Raw genomic sequence first — 26,797 nt, 5'->3', positions numbered from 1 at the left:
TAGGTGAAATGCACACACTTAAATCTAAATAACTGCCTAGCAGCTAATCAACTAAATATCATATTCCGTGGGAAGAAAGTAAGATTACATGTGATTAGGATCACTCCTTATACTGGTAACCATAAGAGTAGTAATAAGCTACCATTTTAAAGGGTGTCTTCCTAAAAATCATCATGCACATTTTCTTTGGTGTTTCAGCAGACATTTGCAATTCTGCTTTTGCAATGTGCAACTGGAGTCAGCCTAAACAAATACTGCTCATTATTTCTTTCATGCGGGCTGGTGGCAATGAAAAGCAACGGTTTGTTTCCTGTTACAAACAAAATGAGTTTTAAAATGGAATTTTATGTGGGTATTCAACAGAGAGGTCCCAAACTAGTCTAGTGCAATATTTGTTTCACTGATATGTATTAACAGGGGTAAAACACAAGGAATAAGAAGTACTCCAGCAGTGAAAGCACTGCCCTGGCCCACACTGATTGCAACCACCACGCGGAAGCATCCTACTCAGTTGCTGGTGAAATACTGATAATTCTTCGTATTTTACTGTTCCCAGTAATACATATCGATAAAATGGGTAATGCAGTAGACTGGGAGTGCTCTATCGAATGGGCACCTAAAAGCCTGATTTAAAAATAATTTTGTTTCTAACGGGGAACCAACCGATACTTTCTGTCAACACTGGGAGTTGCGCGTAAGTGGTGATGAGCAGATTTTGTTTGGAATGACACCACCTATATGGTGCAAATATCTGCCAAACACTAGAGAACACATGCCTGATGACCCTTAGGAAAGACACTTGTATAGTAATGTAAAATTCAAGAATCACACCAGTTTGGATTATATAAGTACGAACACCTCCACAGGGAGCTCATGTACTGGGTTGGGGAACACTATAAGAAAAGGTAACCAATATCAATATGAAGCCTTTTACCAGAATATGAGACTACAGTGTAACCCTACTTTTATATTCACACAATCAACATTTTCTGCTATTTACAACAGTTTTAAAATAGTGAAAACAATGCTTCCCAAAAACAAAGCATGGATGAATTCAGAACTTTTTGAAAATACAGTTGCATAGTCTTGATGCAAACATGGGAGCCTATAAAAAGAAAATTCTCCTATTTGCAGACTGTTGCCCTGTAAATCGTAAAAAGATATAGATATGAAATTTGCATTTGGAATTCTTGCTGTGCACAGGAGAGCTGCAAGGTATAGCTAAATGTTGGTATTACTCATGTTTTCAAAAAATTGAACATGAAATCCACTGTGGATAACACATTATATCTGATGGAGACTGGGAAAGGCATGGCCTCCTCTAAAGTATCAATTCTGAAAGTTCTGCATTATACAGCAAAAATGTAGAAGAAGAGGAAGGAAACTTCCTGGCAGATTAAAACTGTGTGCCCGACCGAGACTCGAACTCGGGACCTTTGCCTTTCGCGGGCAAGTGCTCTACCAACTGAGCTACCGAAGCACGACTCACGCCCGGTACTCACAGCTTTACTTCTGCCAGTATCTCGTCTCCCACCTTCCAAACTTTACAGAAGCTCTCCTGCGAATTTTGCAGAACTAGCACGCCTGAAAGAAAGGATATTGCGGAGACATGGCTTAGCCACAGCCTGGGGGATGTTTGCGACTAGCACTATCGGCAAATTACCAAACTATGCTGTGGCGGTGTACATGAAAAAGCTTTCAGGGTTTCTCTTCAAAATGACATATGTATGATATCTGTACAATGTTTGGTTCTTGTGCAATAAATAATTGAAAGTGTCCCTGGACTTTATGTACACCCTGTATATGTCTGCTGGAGATGTAGGGATCAGAACTTTTAAATGTATGTATGAACTAGAAGATCAGATTAAAAGCTTCACTAGAAGAAATGAAAACAAAAACAACTCTCACCTTTTTGGTAGTATTGAAGGAGTTATCAACATGATTATGAAATGACAAAATTTTTTTAAGACCAAGGTTTTCAAATAAAACTCAGTACAGTGAATAAAATGGTTTGTGATGTTTTGTGACACTTGGTGGCTAAGTGGTAAAATGTCAGACTACAGATTCAAAGGTCTAGTGTTGCACCCCAGGTCAGTCATAGGGTTTTTATCTGTCACAACACTTTTTCATATCTGACAATGTTTGTTAATGTGAAAAATGTTGAGGTGCATCAGGATTCGGAAGCCTCATTAAACTGTGAATTTTCCCATAACTATTGGAACAACTCAATTTGAAGATCAGAGAAAGGCAATGGAATATCACCTCCAATAGGAGTCCCCACCTCCCAATAAAGAAATGTGGTGTTAAAATCAATCTTTGAGCCTAGGAAAGGTTTTCATTGATGTTTCTTGAAGTAAGTGTTTAGCAAGTAATTTCCCACCGTTTACATTTTTCTGCACTAATGGCCTTGCCACAGTGATAACACTGGTTCCCACCTCATCACCAAAGATAAGCACTGTTGGGCTTGGCTAGCACTTGGACAGGTAACTGTTCGGGCCTGCCGAGCGCAGTTGGCAAGCAGGGTACTCAGGCCTTGAGAGGCCAATTGAGGAGCTACATTATCGAGAAGCAGAGGCTCCAGTCACAATAGCTGACAATGGATGGGAGAGCGGCATGTTGACCACATGACTCTTCGTACCCTAATCCAGTGATGCCTATCGGCTGAGGATGATGCACGGTCAGTCAATACCCCTGGGCCTTCCGAGAAGTTCGGATGGAGTTTAATTTATATTTTTCTGCAACTAACACAACTTCTTAAAGTGCCATGGAAAGTGTAAAAGAGAGTTTTCACTGTATATCCACATGATTATCAGTCTCAATAATATTCTCTGTAATTACACATAACATCTCTTCCAATACAGTCTCCTCTTACAGCTTCAAAACAGTGCCTTGTATATGCCATGTGAGCTTCTCTCTCGTTTTCAGCCTGTAAGTCATAAGTGTATTGTGTTCATTGACATCTGACACTGGTCCCTAAATTCACGATACAATAAATAAACACAAGAAATGCTTTAACTAAAATTAACAATTTCACTGTGGAAATGCGCTATATGTAAAAATTCTACAACTGAATTTGTATCAACAGCATTTAAAATGAAATTATCATGTGACTTTGTTTTTTGTCACATTTTATTTTGGTTTTTAGGTCTGTGATACAGATGAGAACAACGTTATTTTACCTGTTCTTAAACCCGTATCTGCACTAACTGTAGAAGACGCCAAATAGTTTTCAATAATATAATGCAGCTTTAGATAAAAGGATGATGTAAGGGAAGAAGTAATGTTACAGGAAAAGTTTAAGATGAGCTCAACAACTCTATCCGAATAAAGTCCTCTTTGTTTTTAATCCACAGTAGTTGAGCTGAAGTCGTCAACAGCTGCAACCACAATTGTCTTATGACATTACAAGTACTGACAACATGCAAGAAGCATCAGAGTTCATTTATGCATGCATGGAAACATGAAACAGGCAGCACATGGAACACTGTTATAAAATGACACAGTGAAGTCAGTTGAAGACAAGTGTGCAGTAAGTCTTGCAAATGTATTTATGTGTAACAAATCAGTCCCAGTTTCACAAATTCTAGACTTCGTACTGAATCTGAGTGACATACAAAACAGAGAGAGACAGACAAGTAGACTGTGGCAGAGTAGTGTATAAAGAAAGGCCGCAAAATGTTACTGAAAAGATGAGAATTTGGTCCATTCAATAACTTGTTGAAATTTAACTATAAGAGGTAGCTGATATTTGAGTACAATACAGAAATTTCAAAAGTGGTTAAGTGTAGACATTCAGGAGAGCATGAGGGTGGTCTTTGAACACCAGTCAAAAACAATGAACAAAGCTTTGTGATAAGTTGGTGAGAACAGCAATTTCGAGGAGAAGCTTAGCTCTTATACTCCCAGAGGTAACAAGAAAGGCTGGATTTGCGGTGTGTAGCTAGACTCTCCTTACCACGCAAGTATAAGTTAGACCCACCTTTGGAAGATTCTGAATTCTGCTGTTTTGAATGTACAAGGAGGACAATTTGCCACCGGTGGCTGTTAATGTTTTAATTCCTGAAGACAATGGCAGTGAGGGCTGTCTAAAGCTTCAGAATTTTAACTAAACTGCTCCAAAGCCGAAAGGATATTGTTTACTCATATTGATACAGAAGATTCTAAAGGCACAAGAGCTCTATTACGTCAACAATAATACTAACACAACAACAATTAGACTGCAAAGAACACACAAAGCAATAATTACACATTTTGAACACAGAAAAGACAATAAATTAATAATAAGAATAAAAAGAAGAACAGGAAAAGCATAAACAATAACAAAAATTATAGTAAAGCAAAAAGTAAATAAAACTTAAATGGAATACCATTATAAAATGACACAGTGAAGTCAGGATCTGGCGCATTCTCCATCAGCTCGCATTTGCCCAATTCAGTGAAGTATGTGATCTTTGTTGTTACAGATTTTGCCTTCTCTACAAACCTGAAAAAATGTGACAAAGGCTACTAAAGTGCAATATGAGGCAACAGGCTGAAATATCTGTAAAGAATACGGACACTTTTTAAAAAACCCTGCATGTACCATGAATTGAAGCAATCCTATCACGCTACCTTGAGGTATGCCAGATACTATCTTTGCTTCTGACATTGCCTCTCCATTATAGATTTTATACAGATTTCTGTTTGCTAGAAACTCTTCAATCTAACTGCATATCTGGATAATTGGAATGTACATATTTACTAGGCAATGGTGTGAAACAGTATCATTCCGCACATTCAGTGGTTGCAGAAACAATGTTGATTTTTACGTATGAGTAGTTTAGCCTCCAGAATAGTCATCAGGCTTCAGCATAATATATGTCCCATAATACAACAAATTGAAGTCGATGAGTAAAGCCTAAAGTTCTCTGCATCAGTTTTGAGAGCCTTCTCATGGTCAGAATGACCTGTGCCACTTTCCATTCGCATGGGAAACACTGTTGTTTAAGTGAACAACAGTAAGCTGACCCTAGAAGAGTTACAAGTTTCTCCATATTTTCAATGCCGAAGGATCTAATAGTCACAACTACATGTCCTGTTTCCTTTTACATATTTTATAGATAATGTTCCTACCTGACTGCTACTATCAGTGTTAACATAAACACAATGGAAAATCCAGGCTGGAATGTAACAATATTGCGAAAAGGAAAGTTGCTACTCACCACATAGCGGAGTTGCATTTGCATGAGTGTGTACGTGTGTGTTTACCGTCTAATTCTGACAAAGGCCTTACTGTTCGAAAGCCATTATTTGTAACAGTCTTTTTGTTGTGCCTATCTGCGACTCAGCATCTCCACTATATGGTGAGTAGAAACTTTCCTTTTAACAATATTGTTAACATAATACTGTTGATAAAACTGCAAGTTTTTTCTTCTTTCTTAATTTATTTTTAAGAGAAAAATGAAGTGTCTCACTAATGCGGCTGAAAATCTTCAATCTCTCTTAAATCCTTATTTCATTATAAATAAGACGTAATTGCAGTGTCGGCAGACTTGCCAACACTACGCACACTAATTGAAAGAGGCGGCCAAGATGCACGCGCTAACTCACGAAGGATGGAGTGAGGTCTGAAACAGGATACGTAATGAATGCTATAAAGAAAAGTACGTAGCTTCTAAAATACTTAACTTTAATCCATCCCTTGTATACATCGTTCTTGATGAGAAATCTGGAGATTGTGGCGATACAAGTGAGGCTCTTTAGATACATGCAATGTTACAAATGGCGCCTTGCTAGGTCGTAGCCATTAACTTAGCTGAAGGCTATTCTAACTGTCTCTCGGCAAATGAGAGAAAGGCTTCGTCAGTGTAGTCGCTAGCAACGTCGTCGTACAACATTGTAAAACGCAAAAGAACGCAACACATTGATATTTTATTATAATCATTAGAATGTTTTTGAGTCTAAAACTTTTATGACAGGTGTTACTTTTGATGAAGTATATGACATATCCATATTACTGAAGTTATTGGTAGTCTGGTCACAGATATTTCACGGCATTATTTATCAATCTGTGAACCCCATGTTATCAGTAACAGATAAAAAGTACTCTTTGAGGAGATCTACCACTCTTTACGGATTCATCATTTTCTTTTAAAGGTATCTGCTGCTGCTCATTCTCCTTTGTGGTTCTCCCAGTCTTTTCTTTCACTGTGCCCCATATTGTTTTTATTTTGTTGATGGAGGTGGCATCTTTTCAAAATATTTTCATAAAGATGTTTAAATTGCTTTCTTCATATTTTGAGTCCCTGTAAATAGATATGACATCAGCAATTGAACTGTTCCTGGCTAAAAGATGCAGTTACAATAAAATAACTTTTTTTATTTGCTTGCAATTCTGCTTTTCAAGTAATCTCTGAAAGTTTTATGTGTCCTGTCTATACCTATACTAATATGTGGCTCAGCTACATCTAACTGAGACAACTTGGATCTGTTGTAACTTTCTGGCCAATTAAAATTGTGTTCCAGACTAGGAGTTGAACTCGGAACCTTTACCTTTCACAAGCAGATGCTCTACTGATGGAGCCCACAAAAGACAAATGTTCCTTATTCTAGTTCAGGTCCAACACAGTTTTAAACTCCTAGGAAATTTCAAATCCATACACACTCTACATTCCACGGTAATGAAAAAACTGATTAAGAAAATCCTGTGCCTCTTCTTTCTCCTCCTCGTTGACACTTCCCATCTCTCTTTTTATCTTGTCTCCCCTTAACCTGCCCAAGTATTTTCTTGCCTCATATGGTTCATTCTGAGGGACAAGAACAATCTTCCCTTCCCATCTCATTATCTTCTATCTCTGCTGCATGTCCTACAGAACAACTGAGGTACCTCACTTACTTCCCCCATAACCATCCCGTTTCAACTGCTGCAATGAAAAGAACTTGCAACAACTATTACACCAAATCTCGGGCTAAAAACCTCATGGCAAGGTGAACACTTCACACAAATGATCAATCACACTCTTGTAACAGGAATAAATTCTTGAATTGTTGAATAAACAGATTATTCATTTACAAAATCACTCCTAAAGGTCACATTCTTTCAGAAATTATCTAAAGTGGGAGTATTTCCTAAAAATAGGTACTAAATAATAAAATATTACAACTATTTACTTAATTCTGAAATGGAAAGGAGTTAACAGTGTTCGTGTTTCTCATATCGAGAATGTATAAACATATTTTGGCTCGGATGATGCAGTTTCTCATCTTCACGAGTGAAATCTTTTATATTAGAGTGGCAACAAATACACTATTTAATATAAACTATAAGCTATACGATAGCACAGTAAACATATTTCTCACCTGTCACAGGGTTGCTTCTATGGGGTTAGCTTTTTCTCAGATGGAAAACAAGAGTAAAATAGAAATATAGAACAAAGTCGGTGCTAAAATGGCTTCTATATACAATGGCTTCTGTGCGCAATGTAACATCAGTAAATTAACAGAAAGAAATTGAGACTACTAGTTTAAGAGAAGCCCCCAAACTAGTGTCTGTAGCAGACATATTTTAAATCTACTGAAACTATTAGTGAAGAGGTTACACCTCTACTCAAAGGGTGGCTGTATCAGGGACAAAACTGAAGGTCATATGATTTGGCTTGTAAATGATATATAGTTCTTCATCCATCTCTTTTATTGTAGATTTGTTTGTTAGAATATTAATAGGATCCCTTTCTCCTGTTGCTGAAAGAAACTGTTGCTAACATTGCTCTTACTTACACCTAACACAGTTCTCTCTGTCTTACACTGAAACTTTACCATAGGGAGTGCACTGGATTTAACATCAACTTGCCTCAGGAATCAGGCTGTTGTGAGTGAGTTTGGGTTGTATTTGTAAAAACTAAGTATGACATGCTTTTTTAACACTCTTTAAAGAGTCTTCTCTGTCATCAACTTATTAGTCTTCTCCTACACCTTTGGCACTTCTTCTCATTGTGAAGTTAATAATAATCTCCACTCTAATGAGCACTTCATAGACTGACTCTCTTTGCTGAACAGCTTTACCTGGAAAAATATTCCATGATAGTCAGCAGAATGAATTGTGTGTTTTGGAGCTGTAATGGCTCTGAATGAATAATGAAAGTTTCCAGAAATAATCCTTCATTATAGAGCGGGGGGAGGGGTAGATTGGATTGCAATAGAGGAAAGAGGTAAAGATAGGATTTGAGCTTAGCTTGTGAGTTGTGGTTGCGTAGCTTGCTTGGTAAGAGCATGTGCTACAAAAGGCAGAGGTCTAGGTTTGAGCCAAGCTCTAGTACACATGTTTAATACCTGAGGAAGTTTCTCAACAAGGTAGATCTGCAGACTGGCTGTATTACTTTGGAAGCATAATTCACCATGGTATTGACTTATCCATCCCCGTGTCTTTAGGTCATCTTTGGTTACAATCGTTCTTTGGTGGAATGCCAAGTGTTGCACAAGTTCAAATGCTAACCAGAGAAGTTTATGCCTTGTCAGTATCAAGGCCCAAGACACAGTAAGTGAGCACGAACAAGAAAAATAATTCATATAATGGAATTTTTTTGTCCCCTTTATGTTCATTAATGTCCTAGTGTCTCATATATCCAGCAGAGAAATTTGTCCCAGACTCTCTTCTCTGCCTGTAAGTTTAGGGAAGGAGGTGTAGTTTCCTGTGCCTTAGGGAAAATAGTAACTGTGGAAAATGAACTAATAGATACAGCAGCTAAGGAAATGTTCATACGACACATTGTGTTGTCTCGTATATCTTCACATTTCTGTTGATACATTGATCTAGCAAAGACTACAGTGCCTAAGTCTGTATTTTGAGATTAATATAATGATCTACATTTGAGACCCCAAGCATAAGTAATCTGACCTTATTCTTAGCTGAAGATCAATTCCTTATTGTGGTCAGAGGTCAAAGTTCCAAGCATTAAAAGTCGAGATCTGAAGTCGACCCAAGTGAAATGGTAAAAGAACAAGTAGAATAATATTGTGAGTAGGACATAACCATTGTGCCACATGGCAGCACTATATTTTCCTTATTGTATTTAGTTCATAAGTAACTTCATCAGTTCAACAGTTGGTCTTCAAATATGTCTGCTTGTGAGATGTCTGCTTGTGTCTGTATATGTGTGGATGGATATGTGTGTGTGTGCGCGCGAGTGTATACCCGTCCTTTTTTCCCCCTAAGGTAAGTCTTTCCGCTCCCGGGATTGGAATGACTCCTTACCCTCTCCCTTAAAACCCACATCCTTTCGTCTTTCCCTCTCCTTCCCTCTTTCTTGATGAGGCAACAGTTTGTTGCGAAAGCTTGAATTTTGTGTGTCTGTTTGTGTTTGTTTGTGTGTCTATCGACCTGCCAGCACTTTCATTTGGTAAGTCACATCATCTTTGTTTTTACAATGTATTAAGTTATTTATGTTACTAGACATTTAACAATGGGACATTCCTTGATTGGCTGAAGTATGTTGAAATATGCCTTTACATGAGAACGGGGATACAGAAATGAAACCGAGCTGTCACTCAGTTTTAATTTTGCTAGCATTCTCAAAAATAAAAAAATTAATTAATTTGTGAATAAGTGCCTTATAAACTATTTGTTCACAAACAACACACTTACATTAATTTCTGAAGGGTGGCAGTATTTAAAACACTATTTGAGTATACAGTGAAAATGCACTGTGTTGTATGAATTATGGCTTATTATGTGTTTTCTGTGGCTTATAAACTATCTGCTCACAAACAACACACTTACTTTAATTTCTGAAGGGTGGCAGTATTTAAAACACTATTTGCGTATACAGTGAAAATAAACTTAATTTGTTAGATGAATTATGGCTTATTATGTGTTTTCTGTGACTTTTGAGAGAAGTATGAGCCTTGTTTATAATATTCATTTAAGAAAATTGCAATATAATGGTACCACTAGTCATGTTGCAAAATGTTTTAACTCACATACATCAAGGTGACAACAGTCATGGATCACCTCCTAATATCATGTCGGACCTCCTTTTGCCCGGCATAGTGCAGCATCTCGATATGGCACGGACTCTCAAGTCGTTGGATGTCTCTGCAGATATACTGAGCCATGCTGCCTTTATAGCCACCCGTAATTGCAAAAGTATTGGTAGTGCATGATTTTGCATATGATCTCACATCTCGATTATGCCTAATAAATGTTCGATGGAATTCATGTGAGACGATCTGGTTGGTCAAATCAGTCACTCGAATTGTCCACAATGTTATTCACACCAACTACGAACAACTGCGGCCCGGTGATATGAAGCACTGTTGTTGTTGTTGAGGTCTTCAGTCCTGAGACTGGTTTGATGCAGCTCTCCATGCTTATCTATGCTGGGCAAGCTCCTTCATCTCCCAGTACCTACTGCAACCTACATCCTTCTGAATCTGCTTAGTGTATTCATCTCTTGGTCTCCCTCTACAATTTTTACCCTCCACGCTGCCCTCCAATGCTAAATTTGTGATCCCTTGATGCCTCAGGACATGTCCTACCAACTGATCCCTTCTTCTAGTCAAGTTGTGCCACAAACTTCTCCCCAATCCTATTCAATACCTCCTCATTAGTTACGTGATCTACGAACCTAATCTTCAACATTATTCTGTAGCACCACATTTCAAAACCTTCTATTCTCTTCTTGTCCAAACTAGTTATTGTCCATGTTTCACTTCCATACATTGCTACACTCCATACAAATACTTTCAGAAACGACTTCCTGACAATTAAATCTATACTCGATGTTAACAAATTTCTCTTCTTCAGAAACGATTTCCTTGCCATTGCCAGTCTACATTTTATATCCTCTCTACTTCGACCATCATCAGTTATTTTACTCCCTAAATAGCAAAACTCCTTTACTACTTTAAGTGTCTCATTTCCTAATCTAATTCCCTCAGCATCACCCGATTTAATTTCACTACATTCCATTATCCTCGTTTTGCTTTTGTTGATGTTCATCTTATACCCTGCTTTCAAGACACTGTCCATTCCGTTCGACTGCTCTTCCAAGTCCTTTGCTGTCTCTGACAGAATTACAATGTCATCGGCAAACCTCAAAGTTTTTATTTCTTCTCCCTGGATTTTAATACCTACTCCAAATTTTTCTTTTGTTTCCTTTACTGCATGCTCAAAATACAGATTGAATAACATCGGGGAGAGGCTACAACCCTGTCTCACTCCCTTCCCAACCACTGCTTCCCTTTCATGCCCCTCGACTCGAAGCACTGTCATCCATAAAAAGTCCACTGTGGTTCAGGTGGACCAAAGGACCAACTCATTTCATGTAACCAAAGCCCACACCATTATGGAGCCACTACTTGCTTGCACAGTGCCTTGTTGATAACTTAGACCCATGGCTTCATGGGGTGTGTGCCACACTTGGACCATACCATCAGCTCTTACCAACTGAAATTGGGGCTCTCCTGACCAGGCCATGGGTTTTCATTTTCCAGGGTCCAACCGATATGGTCACGAGCTCAAGAGAGGCACTACAGGCAATGTCACGCTGTTAGCAAAGGCACTGGCATTGGTCATCTGCTGCAATAGCCCATTAACGCCACATTTCGCCGCACTGTCCTGACAAATACTTCCTTCGTAGCTATCCCACATTGATTTTTGTGGTTATTTCATGCAGTGTTGCTCATCTTTTAGTACTGACATCTCTATGCAAACACTGCTGCTCTCGGTCGCTTACTGAAGATCATCTCATTCGTTTCCTGAAGATCATCGACCACTGCATTGTCCGTGGCGAGAGGTAATGCTTGAAATTTGGAATTCTCGGCATTCTCTTGACACTGTGGATCTTGGAATATTGGATTTGCCAAGTATTTTTGAAATTGAATGTCCCATGCTTCTAGCTCCAATAACTATTCCATGTTCAAAAGTCTGTTAATTCCTGTTGTGTGGTCATAATCACATCGGAAACCTTTGCACATGAATCACCTGAGACCAAATGACAGCTCCGCCAGTGGACTGCCCTCTTATACTGTGTGCAAGCGATACTAGAGCTATCTGTGCAGGTGCATATCGCCATCCCATGACTTTTGTCACCTCTGTGTATCTCTAAGAATATGAAAAGAGTCTTTACATGACAAGCCATGGGATTAGGCTGCCATTCACCTCTAAATGAGAAATAATTACATTTAAGGTCCCTGAAGTTCTAGCTTATGACCACTGCTTTTTCTTTAGTATATTTATGCTCTTCCAACAGTTTCATTGCCAGATAATAAATCTGTTTTATTTGCAGATAATAAACTACTAGGGCAAAATGGCAAGTGAAGTGCAGTTGTAGGAAGTTTTGTTGAAAATTCTCCCATTGACATATAATGGTTAGCAGCCAATTAATTGTCACTAAAATTGAAAAATACTCACTGTACGCTGTTCAGAACCAGTGAACAATTTTCACCCACCATAAGTATATGATATAATGATGTCATAGATTCTTGAAATCACACTTCATAATAATAAACATTGCAGGGATAAGCATACCACAAAACTGCTTACATTCATAAACACCCCGATGTTTGTCCACTTTCATTCCATAACTTCATATGGTATCATATTTTGAGATAACTCCACAAGCCAAGACAAAGTTGCTTGGTCCAAAGGTGTCTAGGTTGAATCATTTGTAATGTGAATTCAAGAACATCCTCAAGACACCTGTTCAAAGAATTTGATACACTAACCACTGTTTCTGTGTGTATTTATTCCTAAATAAAATCTGTCACAGATAATATATCCTTCTTTTTTAGCCAATAGCTTGGTTCATGGATCTAATAATATGAATAAGAACAATCTGCATAAATAGTTAAAAAGCACTTACTTCGGAGGCAAAAAACATTATTAAGGAAAAAATTTGGTGATAAGAAGTTTAGCTTCTAATAAAGAACAGTTTAAGGGGAGTCTGAAGGACTTATCAATGGAAAACTCCTCCACTCCAACAACACTTTTTCATAGTAAAAGCAAGCGGTGTATTACTGATCCTAAATCCACTGGAAAAAATATTAGCCAGCCACTTAGAAAAGCACGCTATTCATTTTGGACCACTATAGATGGCATGGAAAAGGCACGAGATGGTTATATGATACTTCACTGTTGGCATAATTCATGATGTGAAGTAGCATGTGTGGGATCCTGCCCACTCGTCTAACATAGGGTGCCTAGGAAGTTGTTTTCTCAGATAGCTACACAACATTCAAGCAAATCTTATTAATGGAGTTTATTACAGTAAATTAAATTGACAATACTTAACTTATGTATGTACAAGATGGGTTGCAAGCAATTGGTGACATGCAAATTATCAATGTCCTTCGGTATATACAATTTCTATGCAAGCAAATCGCACAAGCTCATATGTCACTGCTATAGAATTTATACCACAGCTCGTCTTCTGGTGCAGTTCTTCTAATGCACGGCTCTTCTAGTGCGGCTGAGGCTAGCTGGAGCAGCGCTTATATTCTCTTCTTGATCAATTTCTTTCAAATTTTTACACAATGCTCTAATAAACATTCAGACAGACACTGGCTGTGTATTTTTTAAATATATGTAATATATAAATATTTATTTAACACAAAAAGATTTAATGCTCTTAGCAGAAGTCTCATAAATTTCTTGATTGTTTTACTTCAAACTGTTACACGATACTCTACTAACATTCAGAAGGACATACATTATAATTTTTTTAAACAACATTGTAAAGATTTTCTTTTACAATTGACTGCAAGAAAGGAAATGCTGTGCTGTGAAAATGTGTGGTTTTGATACTATTCGTGCAGTCAGTTTTAACTGAATCATCCGTAACTATGCAATCCCTATCTGTTCACTATTTAAAACTATGACGAGAAATACTGTCACTGAAGCTACTATCCTCACAGATGCAGCAGGTTTCATTCACAGTAACTATAAACAAAGCTTGAGGTTGGAGGGCGGGGAAGGGGGGGGGGGGAGATGGACAGAAAGTGGGAGGGAGAGGGAGAAAATAACAGAGACAGTGGTGGAAGGAGGAGAGGGACAGTGAAAAAGGTGAGGTGGAAATGAAAGAGATGGACAGTGACAGAGTGGAGGAGAACGAGAACAGGGAGGAGTGGGGGAGCGGAATGAGGAAATGCAGAAAGTGGGAGGATGAGGAGGAAATGGACTTAGAAATGCGGCAGAAGCAGATTACAACGTATAAGGGGCGTTCAAAAAGAAACGAGCCGAAGGCATAATTACAGAAACCAGTACCTTTATGTTAGAAGTATTGACCCTGGCTGCTGAGACACTTGTCCCACTGTAACACAAGGTGGTGAATGGCTGTCTCATAAAATTCCCGGGGCTGTGATGTTAACCAGTTCTGCATGTACAGCTGGACGTCATCGTCCACACGAGTGCAGGAAAGGTTATGCTGATGTTCTTCTTTGACAAAGATGGCCCCCTTCTGATTCACTTCCTGCAGCATGAAACAACAGTGTATGCCCAGCGTTATTCGCAAACCTTGACCATGCTTCGCAAAGCGATCAAATCAAAACAACAAGGCAATCTCACCCGTGGTATCGTTTTACTCCACAACAATGCAAAGCCTCATATGGCCAACGCATTCGCGGCACTCCTGCAGAAATTCAAATGTGAGGTTCTTGTCCACCCTCCATACAATCTGGTACTGTCTCCCCATGATTAAGCCATTTTTGGTCCCCTTAAAAAGGCTCTGAGGGGCATACGATTCACCTTGGACAACAACGTCCAGCTGTAAGTGTGAAACTGGTTAACATCACAGCCATTCACCACCTTGTGTCACAGTGGGAAAAGTGTTTCAAAAGTCAGGGTCAATATATCTAACATACAGTTACTGGTTTCTGTAACTATGCCTGCGGCTCGTTTCTTTTTGAACGCCCCTTATACTTTGATTTGCTGAGCTTGGCTGAGTATCAAACTACTATCTGTATATTTTCATGTCGTGCCCCACAGCTCTTATATATTTGAAAAATTCATATTGCTGCCTCGAGCCGTTGGTAAAATACTTTATTTACACAACCAGTTTCAGTCATCTGACCATCATCAGGTTCATAAAGGTATTTACAACATCAAGTTAGGCGAAATAGCAAATCATCATCGTACGGTGATAAAACCCATATCATAATATAAGTTGCATCATAAATTTATAGAGATTGTACTAGGCAGGGTATTCATTCACATCAGAACTAATCGGCTTTAACGAGGTGAACAGATTCACACAATTTACGCTGGTTTTGTGATTTTATCACCTGACGATAATGCTTTTGTATTTCACCTAACATGATGCTGTGAATACTTTTACGAACCTGATGCTGGTCAGACGACTGGAACTGGTTGTGTAAGCAAAGCATTTTACCAGCAGCTCGAGGGAGTATTATGACTTTTTCAAATACTATCTGTGTGTTTATAGCTTCTGACGATGCCTGCTGCGTTAAAAAGAAATGTTTGGCACATGTCGTACACCATTGTCTTATGCCTACAAATCAGCAAGGATACAAAATACTGGCTGTGAAAGCCTGCATCGTATGATCCTCTGGTGCAGTTTTGACAGGTTCTAAAATGAGTGGGTGAATGAATGCACCATGTACTCTCAACATTTCAGCTGTGAGTTTAGGTGCCGGTCACATCCCGACAACATTCCTGTCGATTACACTCTCTCGGTATCCACTGTCAGCTCTTTGCCGGAGTGACAGTAAGAAGTGACTGAAACCCAGGCCCCACCCCTGCCGTAATCTGATATGTAGCAGCGAGCTGTGTCTGGAGGTGCATGTGTCATGGCCGTCGGCCCTGCCACAGGTAAAAGGATTGTTGCCGTAATCACCTTACCTGCCACAGAAGCCAGTCCACGCAGAAGTCTCCTGACATATAATAGAACTACTACAATACTTATTTAGATTGTACTTTAAACACACACACACACACACACACACACACACACACACACACACACACACCAAATCAGTTGGTTCTATTGAGAAATTCATCAATGGAGTAGAAGGAGTTGGCCACCAATAAATCCTTTAGGCTTCTCTTAAACTAAATTTCATCGGTTTTAAGCTTTTTATGACTGTTGACAAATTATTGAAAATGTGTGTTCCTGAATAATGCACATCTTTTTGTACAAGGGTAAGTGACTTTAAATATTTGTGAAGATTATTCTTATTTCTAGTATTGATTCCATGAACTGAGCTGTTGGTTTGAAAAAAGTGATATATTTTTAATGACAAATTTCATAAGGAAATAAATATATTGGGAAGCAGTAGTTAGTATCCCTAGTTCCCCAAACAGGCCCCTGCAGGATGTTCTTGAGTTCACACCACATATAACTCTTATTGCACGTTTTTGTGCCCAGAAAACTTTAGCTTGGCTTGATGAATTACCCCAAAAAATAATCCCATACGACATTATGGAATGAAAGTAAGCATAGTATGCCAGCTTTTTCATTTTTATATCCCCTATGTCTGACAGAATGCAAATAAGGAAATAAATATATTGGGAAGCAGTAGTTAGTATCCCTAGTTCCCCAAACAGGCCCCTGCAGGATGTTCTTGAGTTCACACCACATATAACTCTTATTGCACGTTTTTGTGCCCAGAAAACTTTAGCTTGGCTTGATGAATTACCCCAAAAAATAATCCCATACGACATTATGGAATGAAAGTAAGCATAGTATGCCAGCTTTTTCATTTTTATATCCCCTATGTCTGACAGAATGCAAATAGAGATTCGTTTAGACACTTTAGCAGTTCTGTGCTATGCTCCTCTCAGTTGAATTTATTATCAAGCTGTAATCCCAAGAATTTAAACACTGTACACTTCTTCTATCTGCTTGTCATCATATGTTAGACATATACTCATGGGACACCACTTACAAGTTCTGAACTGCATGAAGTGTGTTTTTGCAAAGTTTAGTGACAAAGAATTGTCTAGGAACCAGCGATTAATGTACACAAATTTTTTATTGGCCAATCTTTCTACACTTAATTTGCTATTTACTGCAACATTTGTATCGTTGGCAAACAAAACAAACTTGGCATCTGGTAATGTTACTGATGCAAGGCCACTGATATACAAGAGAAAAATTAAGGGCCCTAAGATGGAACCTTGTGGGACCCCACATGTAATTAGTTTTCGGTTGGAAGATGCCTGATAGCTTAAAACATGTCTCTTTCCTAATAACACCCTTTGCTTCCTGCCAGATATAAGATCTGAACCATTTTGCAGCACTTCCTGTTACACCATAATATTCTAATTTACTTTAAAGGATATTGCGATTTACACAGTCAGATGCCATTGACAGATCACAAAATATACCAGTTGCCTGCAATTTTTTGTCTGATGAATTAAGTACGTTTTCACTGTAAGTGTAGATATCCTTCTCAATATCAGAACCCTTTAAAAATCCGTATGTTATTTGTGATAAGATGGTTATAAAGCCAACTGTATATTATCTTTTCTACAATTTTCGCTATGGAAGTTACTTGAAATGTCTGGTCTGAGGTATCCCATGGCAGCATCTGCAGAACCTGACAACCCCCATATTTACAGTAATACACTCCTGGAAATGGAAAAAAGAACACATTGACACCGGTGTGACAGACTCACCATACTTGCTCCGGACACTGCGAGAGGGCTGTACAAGCAATGATCACACACAAGGCACAGCGGACACACCAGGAACCGCGGTGTTGGCCGTCGAATGGCGCTAGCTGCGCAGCATTTGTGCACCGCCGCCGTCAGTGTCAGCCAGTTTGCCGTGGCGTACGGAGCTCCATCGCAGTCTTTAACACTGGTAGCATGCCGCGACAGCGTGGACGTGAACCGTATGTGCAGTTGACGGACATTGAGCGAGGGCGTATAGTGGGCATGCGGGAGGCCGGGTGGACGTACCGCCGAATTGCTCAACACGTGGGGCGTGAGGTCTCCACAGTACATCGATGTTGTCGCCAGTGGTCGGCGGAAGGTGCACGTGCCCGTCGACCTGGGACCGGACCGCAGCGACGCACGGATGCACGCCAAGACCATAGGATCCTACGCAGTGCCGTAGGGGACCGCACCGCCACTTCCCAGCAAATTAGGGACACTGTTGCTCCTGGGGTATCGGCGAGGACCATTCGCAACCGTCTCCATGAAGCTGGGCTACGGTCCCGCACACCGTTAGGCCGTCTTCCGCTCACGCCCCAACATCGTGCAGCCCGCCTCCAGTGGTGTCGCGACAGGCGTGAATGGAGGGACGAATGGAGACGTGTCGTCTTCAGCGATGAGAGTCGCTTCTGCCTTGGTGCCAATGATGGTCGTATGCGTGTTTGGCGCCGTGCAGGTGAGCGCCACAATCACGACTGCATACGACCGAGGCACACAGGGCCAACACCCGGCATCATGGTGTGGGGAGCGATCTCCTACACTGGCCGTACACCACTGGTGATCGTCGAGGGGACACTGAATAGTGCACGGTACATCCAAACCGTCATCGAACCCATCGTTCTACCATTCCTAGACCGGCAAGGGAACGTGCTGTTCCAACAGGACAATGCACGTCCGCATGTATCCCGTGCCACCCAACGTGCTCTAGAAGGTGTAAGTCAACTACCCTGGCCAGCAAGATCTCCGGATCTGTCCCCCATTGAGCATGTTTGGGACTGGATGAAGCGTCGTCTCACGCGGTCTGCACGTCCAGCACGAACGCTGGTCCAACTGAGGCGCCAGGTGGAAATGGCATGGCAAGCCGTTCCACAGGACTACATCCAGCATCTCTACGATCGTCTCCATGGGAGAATAGCAGCCTGCATTGCTGCGAAAGGTGGATATACACTGTACTAGTGCCGACATTGTGCATGCTCTGTTGCCTGTGTCTATGTGCCTGTGGTTCTGTCAGTGTGATCATGTGATGTATCTGACCCCAGGAATGTGTCAATAAAGTTTCCCCTTCCTGGGACAATGAATTCACGGTGTTCTTATTTCAATTTCCAGGAGTGTACTTATAAAATGTTGGTTAAAAAGTTCTGCAACAATATACACATCTGTCACCAACATATTATTTACTCTTAATGCTATTTGCCCCTCTTCGTGTCTGGTTCTACCGTATCCTCCTTCACTATATCCCACATTGTCTTATATACACTTTGGTGTCCGTATTACAGTCTTTAATATTTTTTGCTATAGCATCAACATCATAACTGTTTCACATCGACAGATACGATTTTCTTTTTCTTTTACAAGATACCACTATTCTTTGAGTAATCCATAGCTTTTTTGTAGACTTTGCTCTAACCTTGATAAGTTTTGGGGGAAAGCAGTGTTCAAATAAGGTAAGCAATTTATTAGCAAACGTGTTATATTTTTCATTCATGCCATGAGCACTGTCAACATCACTCCAGTGAATGTCTCTGAGGAGTGTCCTAAAATAATCAATTTTTGGCTTATTGATGACCCTCTTGAGTTCAAATTGAACAGATTTTATATCCTGTTCAGTATTAACATGTAACAGAAGAAACTGCATGTCATGGTCTGAGAGGCTATTGACTATTGGTTTTGAAATAAAATTTTGTTCATTGGACTTTTCTATAAAGATATTATCAATGGCTGTCTGTGAGCAATTGGCTACCCTTGTTGGGAACTTTACAGTGGGAATTACATTGGATGACAGTGTTACTACTTCGAATAAGCTCTTATTGGGAGAGTCTTTAAGGAAATCTACATTGAAATTACCAGCAACCACTATTTCTTTGCTTTTGGTTGTTAAATGGGCCAGTACAACCTCAAGGTAGTTTATGAACAGATTAAAGTTACCTGCCGGTGCTCGATATACACTTAATATTATGAAGGCTTTTTTATGAAATTCTACTTCTGTTGCACATGCTTCTATATGCTGTTCTAGGCAAAATTTATGATTGTCTATGTTCTTAAATTTATGACACTTCTTGATGAATGTGGCAACTCCTCCTTTCTCCATTTCTGCTCTACAAAAGTGAGATGCTAACCTAAATCCTGTAACACTTAAAAGTTCTATACCAATGGTAACATGATGTTCAGAGAGGCAGGTTATGTCATCTGGGTTTGACGACTCTAATTCATCTATGTAGATAATAAATTCATTAATTTTATTTCTCAGTCCTCGAATATTTTGATGCAATAAAGATAGTTGACTTTTAACACTGATTGAGTAAAAATTGGATAGAGTTGAAATTTCTGCTGATTGTTGAAAATTTTTAACCAACAGCTGTTTATGCTGATGTAATAAGCTAAAATTATGTTTTTTGGTTTCTTTCTCAAACTGAAGGTTTCTCTCAATCCTAACCTCTCTTAAAACTTGGTTTCTTTCTGTCCTCCCTATCTTAAAACAGGGTATTTTCTGAACCCTACAACCCTGGTATTTTATCACTCATGACAGTGCCTCCCCCCTTTAACTTCCCTGCTATTTCCTCAACCAGTTTACCCTTCCCTTTCCTGTTGAGGTGAAGGCCATGGCTAGTATAATCCCACCTATTGAGAGAATCAACAAGAACCACACCAATGTGTGACATTGCACCCAACATGAGCAGCCGTTCCAACTCCAAATTAACTCTCCTGACATAAGAGTTCAAATGAGGTCAGTCATGGTGCTTTTGTTCCAAAGCGTGTTCAGTAGCACATTTTACTGATTACTTGGCACATAAATGCACCTCGAAGAATGGTTGTTTAAGATGTACAAGACAAACCCTTACAGCAGTGAGCTTCAAGAGAAGAGGAATTATTTATTCTCCATAAAAGTTACCTAACAGGGAATTCGAGTGATTCTTCAACTGGGCTCAGAGCTCAAACTCCTGAGTTCAGCAATGCTATTGAAATATGTCTTTACAGGATTTATGAGTTGTGTTTTCTATAGTTTTTTTATAACAGAAATATAAAGTTTAGGATCTTTAACTACATAAAATCGGCAATTGAAAAATTTCACTGGCTGGATAAGAGAAATATGGAAAACATAGATTTTTTTATTTTAAATTGTCTTGCTAAATGCAAATTGTATTATAGTTGCAGAACAATATTCGAAGATTTAAGTCTCGTAAAATTCTTTCAAAACTTAAGGGACTGAAAAAATGTGTAGTTTATTTACATCGTGCTGAAGTATGAAGATAAGTCTCGTAAAATTCTTTCAAAACTTAAGGGACTAAAAAAAAATGTGTAGTTCATTTACATCGTGCTGAATTATGAAATTATAAAAAAAACTTAGTTACAATGCACTAATAGATTTCACTGTTTTCCATTCATCACTCTACCCACTTAGCTGAAAGGAAGTAACATGTTAAATCTGAGCAAAATAGTAGCATTTATAACAGCAGTAGATGTGCTGACAGCATATTGAAGATGTTTACAATCTCGCAATTTTCTTGAAGATATAATTGTTCAGTGCATAGATGACATTCACTTACAATTTACTGTAATCGGATGCAAAATATGGTAGTGGTTAATACTTTGCAGACCAAGCCCAAGCATAGCTCCGGCCACAACTTTGTGTTAAAAAGATCACACCTGAGTGCAGGAAGGACCACAATTTTCTTGACGTGCGAACCACTTATCACTCTAAAACTCGAATAATTTTGTATGAGAACAATGTACAGACATCTCATGACCTGTCCTGCCACTGACATTGTCTTCTATTGTCAAATACTAGAATTATTTCAGAAAGAAACACTAGTGAACATAACTGCTGCTTTCGTGAATGGTTGAGCCTTTACAATGCACTGATGTAATTTCGTATGTGTACTTGTTAGATTTCACAGTTTGCTTAATTCTGCTACAAAAATGTAACATTTGTTGATTAAGCAAGAAATTTTGAAAGCTCAAGAGGAAGCAATAGCTCAGAAAGTAATTTCGCTCTCTCTCTCTCTCTTTTGAGGATAATTAGACTTCCTGTGAAAATTATTTTAAAATTTGCAATTTATCAAATAACTAAAGTAAACATGAACAATAAATCTTTAAGCTTGGTCCTTTTTAGTACCTATTCCTCTTGAAGATATTCAACTACATATGTGCCAGTAAACTTTAAATAAGGGCATAAATGGCTGGATTCCTAGGCTCAACATCCCAAAACATGGCTAGTCTCCCAAGTGTTAAGAAGGCACATAGAAATACTTACAAAGGAAGCAAAAACCATTTCTTTAACTTGTTTATTGTTTCAATGTGCACATTACATTGCCATTCTAATTTACCTAATCCGTATGCACACTATGCAAATGAAGTATTATGTCTGTAGTGACAGAGCATGATACCCAGTGGCACCCATGTCGCATTTACTACAGGAGCTTTGCTCAAATCATCTACTTGATTACCAGATGTAATGAGGCTCCTACACCTGTTACTGATCAGTTAAATTTTTATTTGATGCAGTCAGACAGGAGAGTTCAATGAAAAATGAACACAGTAAACAGACCATAGTGGGTACCTGTACACTTTTCCATCCACAACTGGGACACTGCAATACACTGGTGATTGCTTACATTTGGATACATTTATTCATAATGTTGTTAATGTCTGGTAAATATGAATCAGAGAGAATGATTATGATAATAATGGCTAGTAATTAACAACTGTAAGTGAGTAAAGTTGGAAACATAACACTGTGATAGCTGTATTTGAATTTTCTACATGAGTTCGAACTGAAAACTAATCTATTTCTAACAATTAACCACTGTTTTTTATAGCTTCATTGGTGCAATATGTGTTTAATTTTTGTGAGTATACTAACTGACTACATTAAAAAAAAGTAAAGATTTTGAAAGCTTTCTAGTGTTGTACATGCAAATGGAGATTTGTGTACCCCCCATAATCCAAATCAAATGAGCTGCACAATAGAGAGTAAACATATATAGCATGGAGAGTGATGAGTGTGTAAACTCTGAGACTGCACATACCCAAAACATTGCAAGAAATGTTTGTAGGCGATATTTTTCACTGATTTAATTTCCTTACTGTGTTGGCAATTATAAGTATTCTTATAATAGAAATAAAACTTGTTTGTAGAATTAATGGAGCTAATCTGCGTTCATCAATGAAAAACTCGACAAAATTCCATAGAGAGAAACACAGCTGACTTTGCTACAGTTGACTGTGGAGCGAATGTGCTTGGGTTGCAGCACTCTGGCTGAGCCAACTTCCGCTAGGCAGCCACAAACTTACCCCCACACACCATGACATCTCACTGGAGACTTATACGTCAATGAACATCGCAATGTCGGTGGTGACATCTGTAGTCCGACAGAAAATCTATTTATGTGGTTGCCTGTTTCGACACAAGAGCAGGCAATCTGTTTTTTACGTGATCTGGTGTGATGGCCAGATGCAGCTGGAAACAAGGTGATGTAAATGTCCTGAGGATAGCTGCTGACTACACTAAACAATGTCACACTGAAACTATAAACACATCTAAATCTGAAGGCGAGGTCATCAATGAAGCACAACACTTAGAACCAAAAGCATGTTTATTAGCTGACGCCAACATACAACCAGATTAGAACTGATCCCCTGAATGGTGAGTGCAGTTACTTATACAATTATTGAATATTCCAGGTACTCAAAAATTTAAGGTATTTCAAGAACCTTATGAGGGTACCGTTGTCAATACCCTTACTATACAACACCTATTTTCAGTAGATGTCATATTGCTGACCTTCTGGAAGCTTCCAGAATGTAACAATTCATGGCAACTGACGGGGAGTTCCCCCCCACTATATCACACACACTTAGGGAGATGTGTGAGAAGCAAGGCAGTGTCCCAGTGTCAATCAGTTTAGGATAATGTCAAGAAATATCTGCATGATTAAGATCCTGAGCAGTTCAGTGAATAGAGGGTGTGTAGATCTATAAGGTTTATCTGCATACGCAAACACGATGTATTAATACATACAGGCGCCCTCTGAATGCACCAAAGGTATATTAATTTGTATTATGCTGCATTGATGTTACCTGAGACGGCAGTGGAAAAATTAAAAACAATGTACCTTCAGATTTTTTACAAAACATCCCTTGTTTTAATGCTTATAACATAGCTCATCTGTTCTTGTCCGCTGTTGTGTACGGACATATATTTATTGTCTATGCGTTCAGAAACTAAAAAGTGGATAGCTCATGAAAGAAAAGTATTTTATTTCTACAGCTTCAAATACACCTTTTCCCCTTTATGCTCATCATAAACCATTGCAGCAAATCTTCAGATGCTTAGGTATAATCTTCAAGGAGATGACTGCCACATCGTCATCTACATTGTTGTACTATGAGAGAGAAGAGGTAATTATTTATTAACAGGAAGAGAACTTTCAAGACTAATCATTTCGAGTTCATGTTGCAAAAGATTGAAAGCAGTATCTATCACCACGTCCTGAATGGTGATTGTGAGGAGGGGAAAGGGCGGGGCGGGGGGAGGGGGGGGGGGGAAGAAAAGAGAAGAAGAAGAAGAAAAACTTTACGCTGCTGAGTACAATGCTATCATATCTTTTCTCTCGCCAAACTAATTATATTTTTATACAAGTGCCACAGATATAATACACGAATCAGGGTGGCAATCAATAAAACAAAGATGTTTCTCATTGCAGTATGATTTTATGAAATCTCAAACACCAACTTTCTCCTCAGTGTGAAAATATTTTGTTGGTTTGCTCCTACATAAGTAGAAAGGATTATCATAATAAAATAAGATAAATCAGAGCTTACGTGGAAAGATTTAAGTGCTCATTTTCCCGTACACTGTTTGAGAGTGGAACGGTAGAGACATAGCTTGAAGCTGATTCAATGAATCCTCTGGCAGGCATTTAACTGTGAATTGCAGAGTAATCGTGGAGATGTAGGTGGGTGAAATTGCCAACCCTCTTCTATTATTTGTCCATAGCCCAGAGACTTGTTAAATACTTAAGGGGCTGTTACCAACTTCCAGAAATGATAAATTTGAAATAATAAGTAACTGCTGTTAGTTGAGTTTGAGCTGACTACCTGCAGCATGCGTGTCACAGATGCTAACTGCTACACCACACTGATGGCACCAGAGCTCGCAGCAATTTGCAGGAGCTACCCAGACATATATGCATTGGGACAGTGCACAGATCATTAACTATTCTTCAAGCATAAGAGTATAAGTCGCAACTGAAGGAACTCAACCACATTCTTCAAAAAGTTTCCATTTGCATATATGTGATCCAATGAAGAATAATAGGTCCTCTAACATTCTCAATACACATAAATGATTCATCAGCCGGGAGATCAGCAACACTAGAAGACTGTTCACTGACGATGTTGTCTATGCGAAAGTATTGCTATAGGTTGATGCTAACTGCCACACCACACTGATGGCACCAGAGCTCATGGCAATTTGCAGGAGCTGCCCAGACATACACTATGTCATCAAAGTATCCGGACACACCCAAAAACATACATTTTTCATATTAGTTGCTGCCAACTACTGCCAGGTACACCATATCAGTGACCTCAGTAGTCATTAGACATTGTGAGAGAGCAGAACGGGGCGCTCTGCAGAACTCGCGGACTTCGAACGTGGTCAGGTGATTGGCTGTCACTTGTGTTATATGTCTGTATGCAAGATTTCCACACTCCTAAACATCCGTACGTCCTCTGTTTCCAATGTAATAGTGAAGTGGAAATGTGAAGGGGCACGTGCAGCACAAAAGCGTACAGGCCGACCTCGTTTGTTGACTGACAGAGACCGCCGACCTCGTCTGTTGACTGACAGAGACTGCCGACAGTTGAAGAGGGTCCTAATGTGTAATAAGGAGACATCTATCCAGACTATCACACGGGAATTCCAAACTACTTCAGGTTCCACTGAAAGTACTATGACAGTTAGGCGGGAAGTGAGAAAACTTGGATTTCGTGGTTGAACGGCTGCTCATAAGCCACACATCACGCCGATAAATGCCAAACGACACCAGCAGATCTCACCAACCGACATTGATACGTCTCCTCAGTGCAGCACTCTGTGTAGAATGAGCTGCCATTCCCCAAGAAACCTTCCAGCACCAGATTGAACGTATGCCTGCGAGAGTGGAAGCTGTCAAGGCTAAGGGTGGGCCAATACCATATTGAATTCCAGCATTACTGATGGAGGGTGCCACGAACTTGTAAGTCATTTTCAGCCAGGTGTCCAGATACTTTTGAGCACATAGCGTATATGCAATGGGACAGTGCAAAGATCATTTGCTATTCTTCAGGCATAAGGGTATAAGTCACAACTGGAGGAATTCAACCATATTCTTCGAAAAGTTTCCTTTTGTATGTATGTGATCCAAGGAACAGTAATAGGTCCTCTAACATTCTCAATAGACATAAATGGTTCTTCAGCTAGGAGTTGTCTACGGGAAAGTATTGCTATAGGTTGATTATAAGGAAGTGCAGAAAGACTTTAACATAATTTTCATTCAGTGTAATGAACGGGGCAGCTCTCTTTATGTATAAATGAAAGATACTATCTACAACAAAGAGAAAGAATTTATTACAGATTAGTGGTAAAATTTTTGAGCATGTCACATTTTATCAATATTTATGGGTAATACTATGAAACAATATGAAATAAGATGATCATGTAAAATTGGCATTAGATAAAACAAATGCAAGATTTAGATTTGTTGGAAGGGTAACGCATCTGTAAAGGAAATCACATACTAGACACCAGTGTGACCAATTTCAAAGGAATGTTCCAGTGTTTGGAGACTATAAAGTAGTCATGGCCAGAGACAGTGAACACATTCAGGGAGAAGCTGCTACGATCGGTATGGCCCATACAAAATTGTGACTGAAATGCTTGAGGAT

At 39.2% G+C, this 26,797-nt stretch overlaps 1 protein-coding gene across 2 annotated transcripts in view; it reads right to left on the bottom strand.

The window, feature by feature from the left end:
• Positions 1-26,797, bottom strand: part of LOC126252889 (serine/threonine-protein kinase PLK4) — a 245,329-nt gene that overhangs the window by 32,573 nt on the left and 185,959 nt on the right. For both annotated transcript variants that reach the window (XM_049953858.1, XM_049953859.1), the window contains one exon: positions 4,368-4,483. In XM_049953858.1, coding sequence (XP_049809815.1) covers positions 4,368-4,483 — 116 coding nt within the window. The remainder of the gene's footprint in view (positions 1-4,367; positions 4,484-26,797) is intronic.

This window comes from Schistocerca nitens, chromosome 4 (genome assembly GCF_023898315.1).
Source record: "Schistocerca nitens isolate TAMUIC-IGC-003100 chromosome 4, iqSchNite1.1, whole genome shotgun sequence".
NCBI classification, from domain to species: Eukaryota; Metazoa; Arthropoda; class Insecta; order Orthoptera; family Acrididae; genus Schistocerca; species Schistocerca nitens.
The sequence above is the reverse complement of the archived record's forward strand: the minus strand, read 5'-3'. Positions and strand labels throughout refer to the sequence as shown.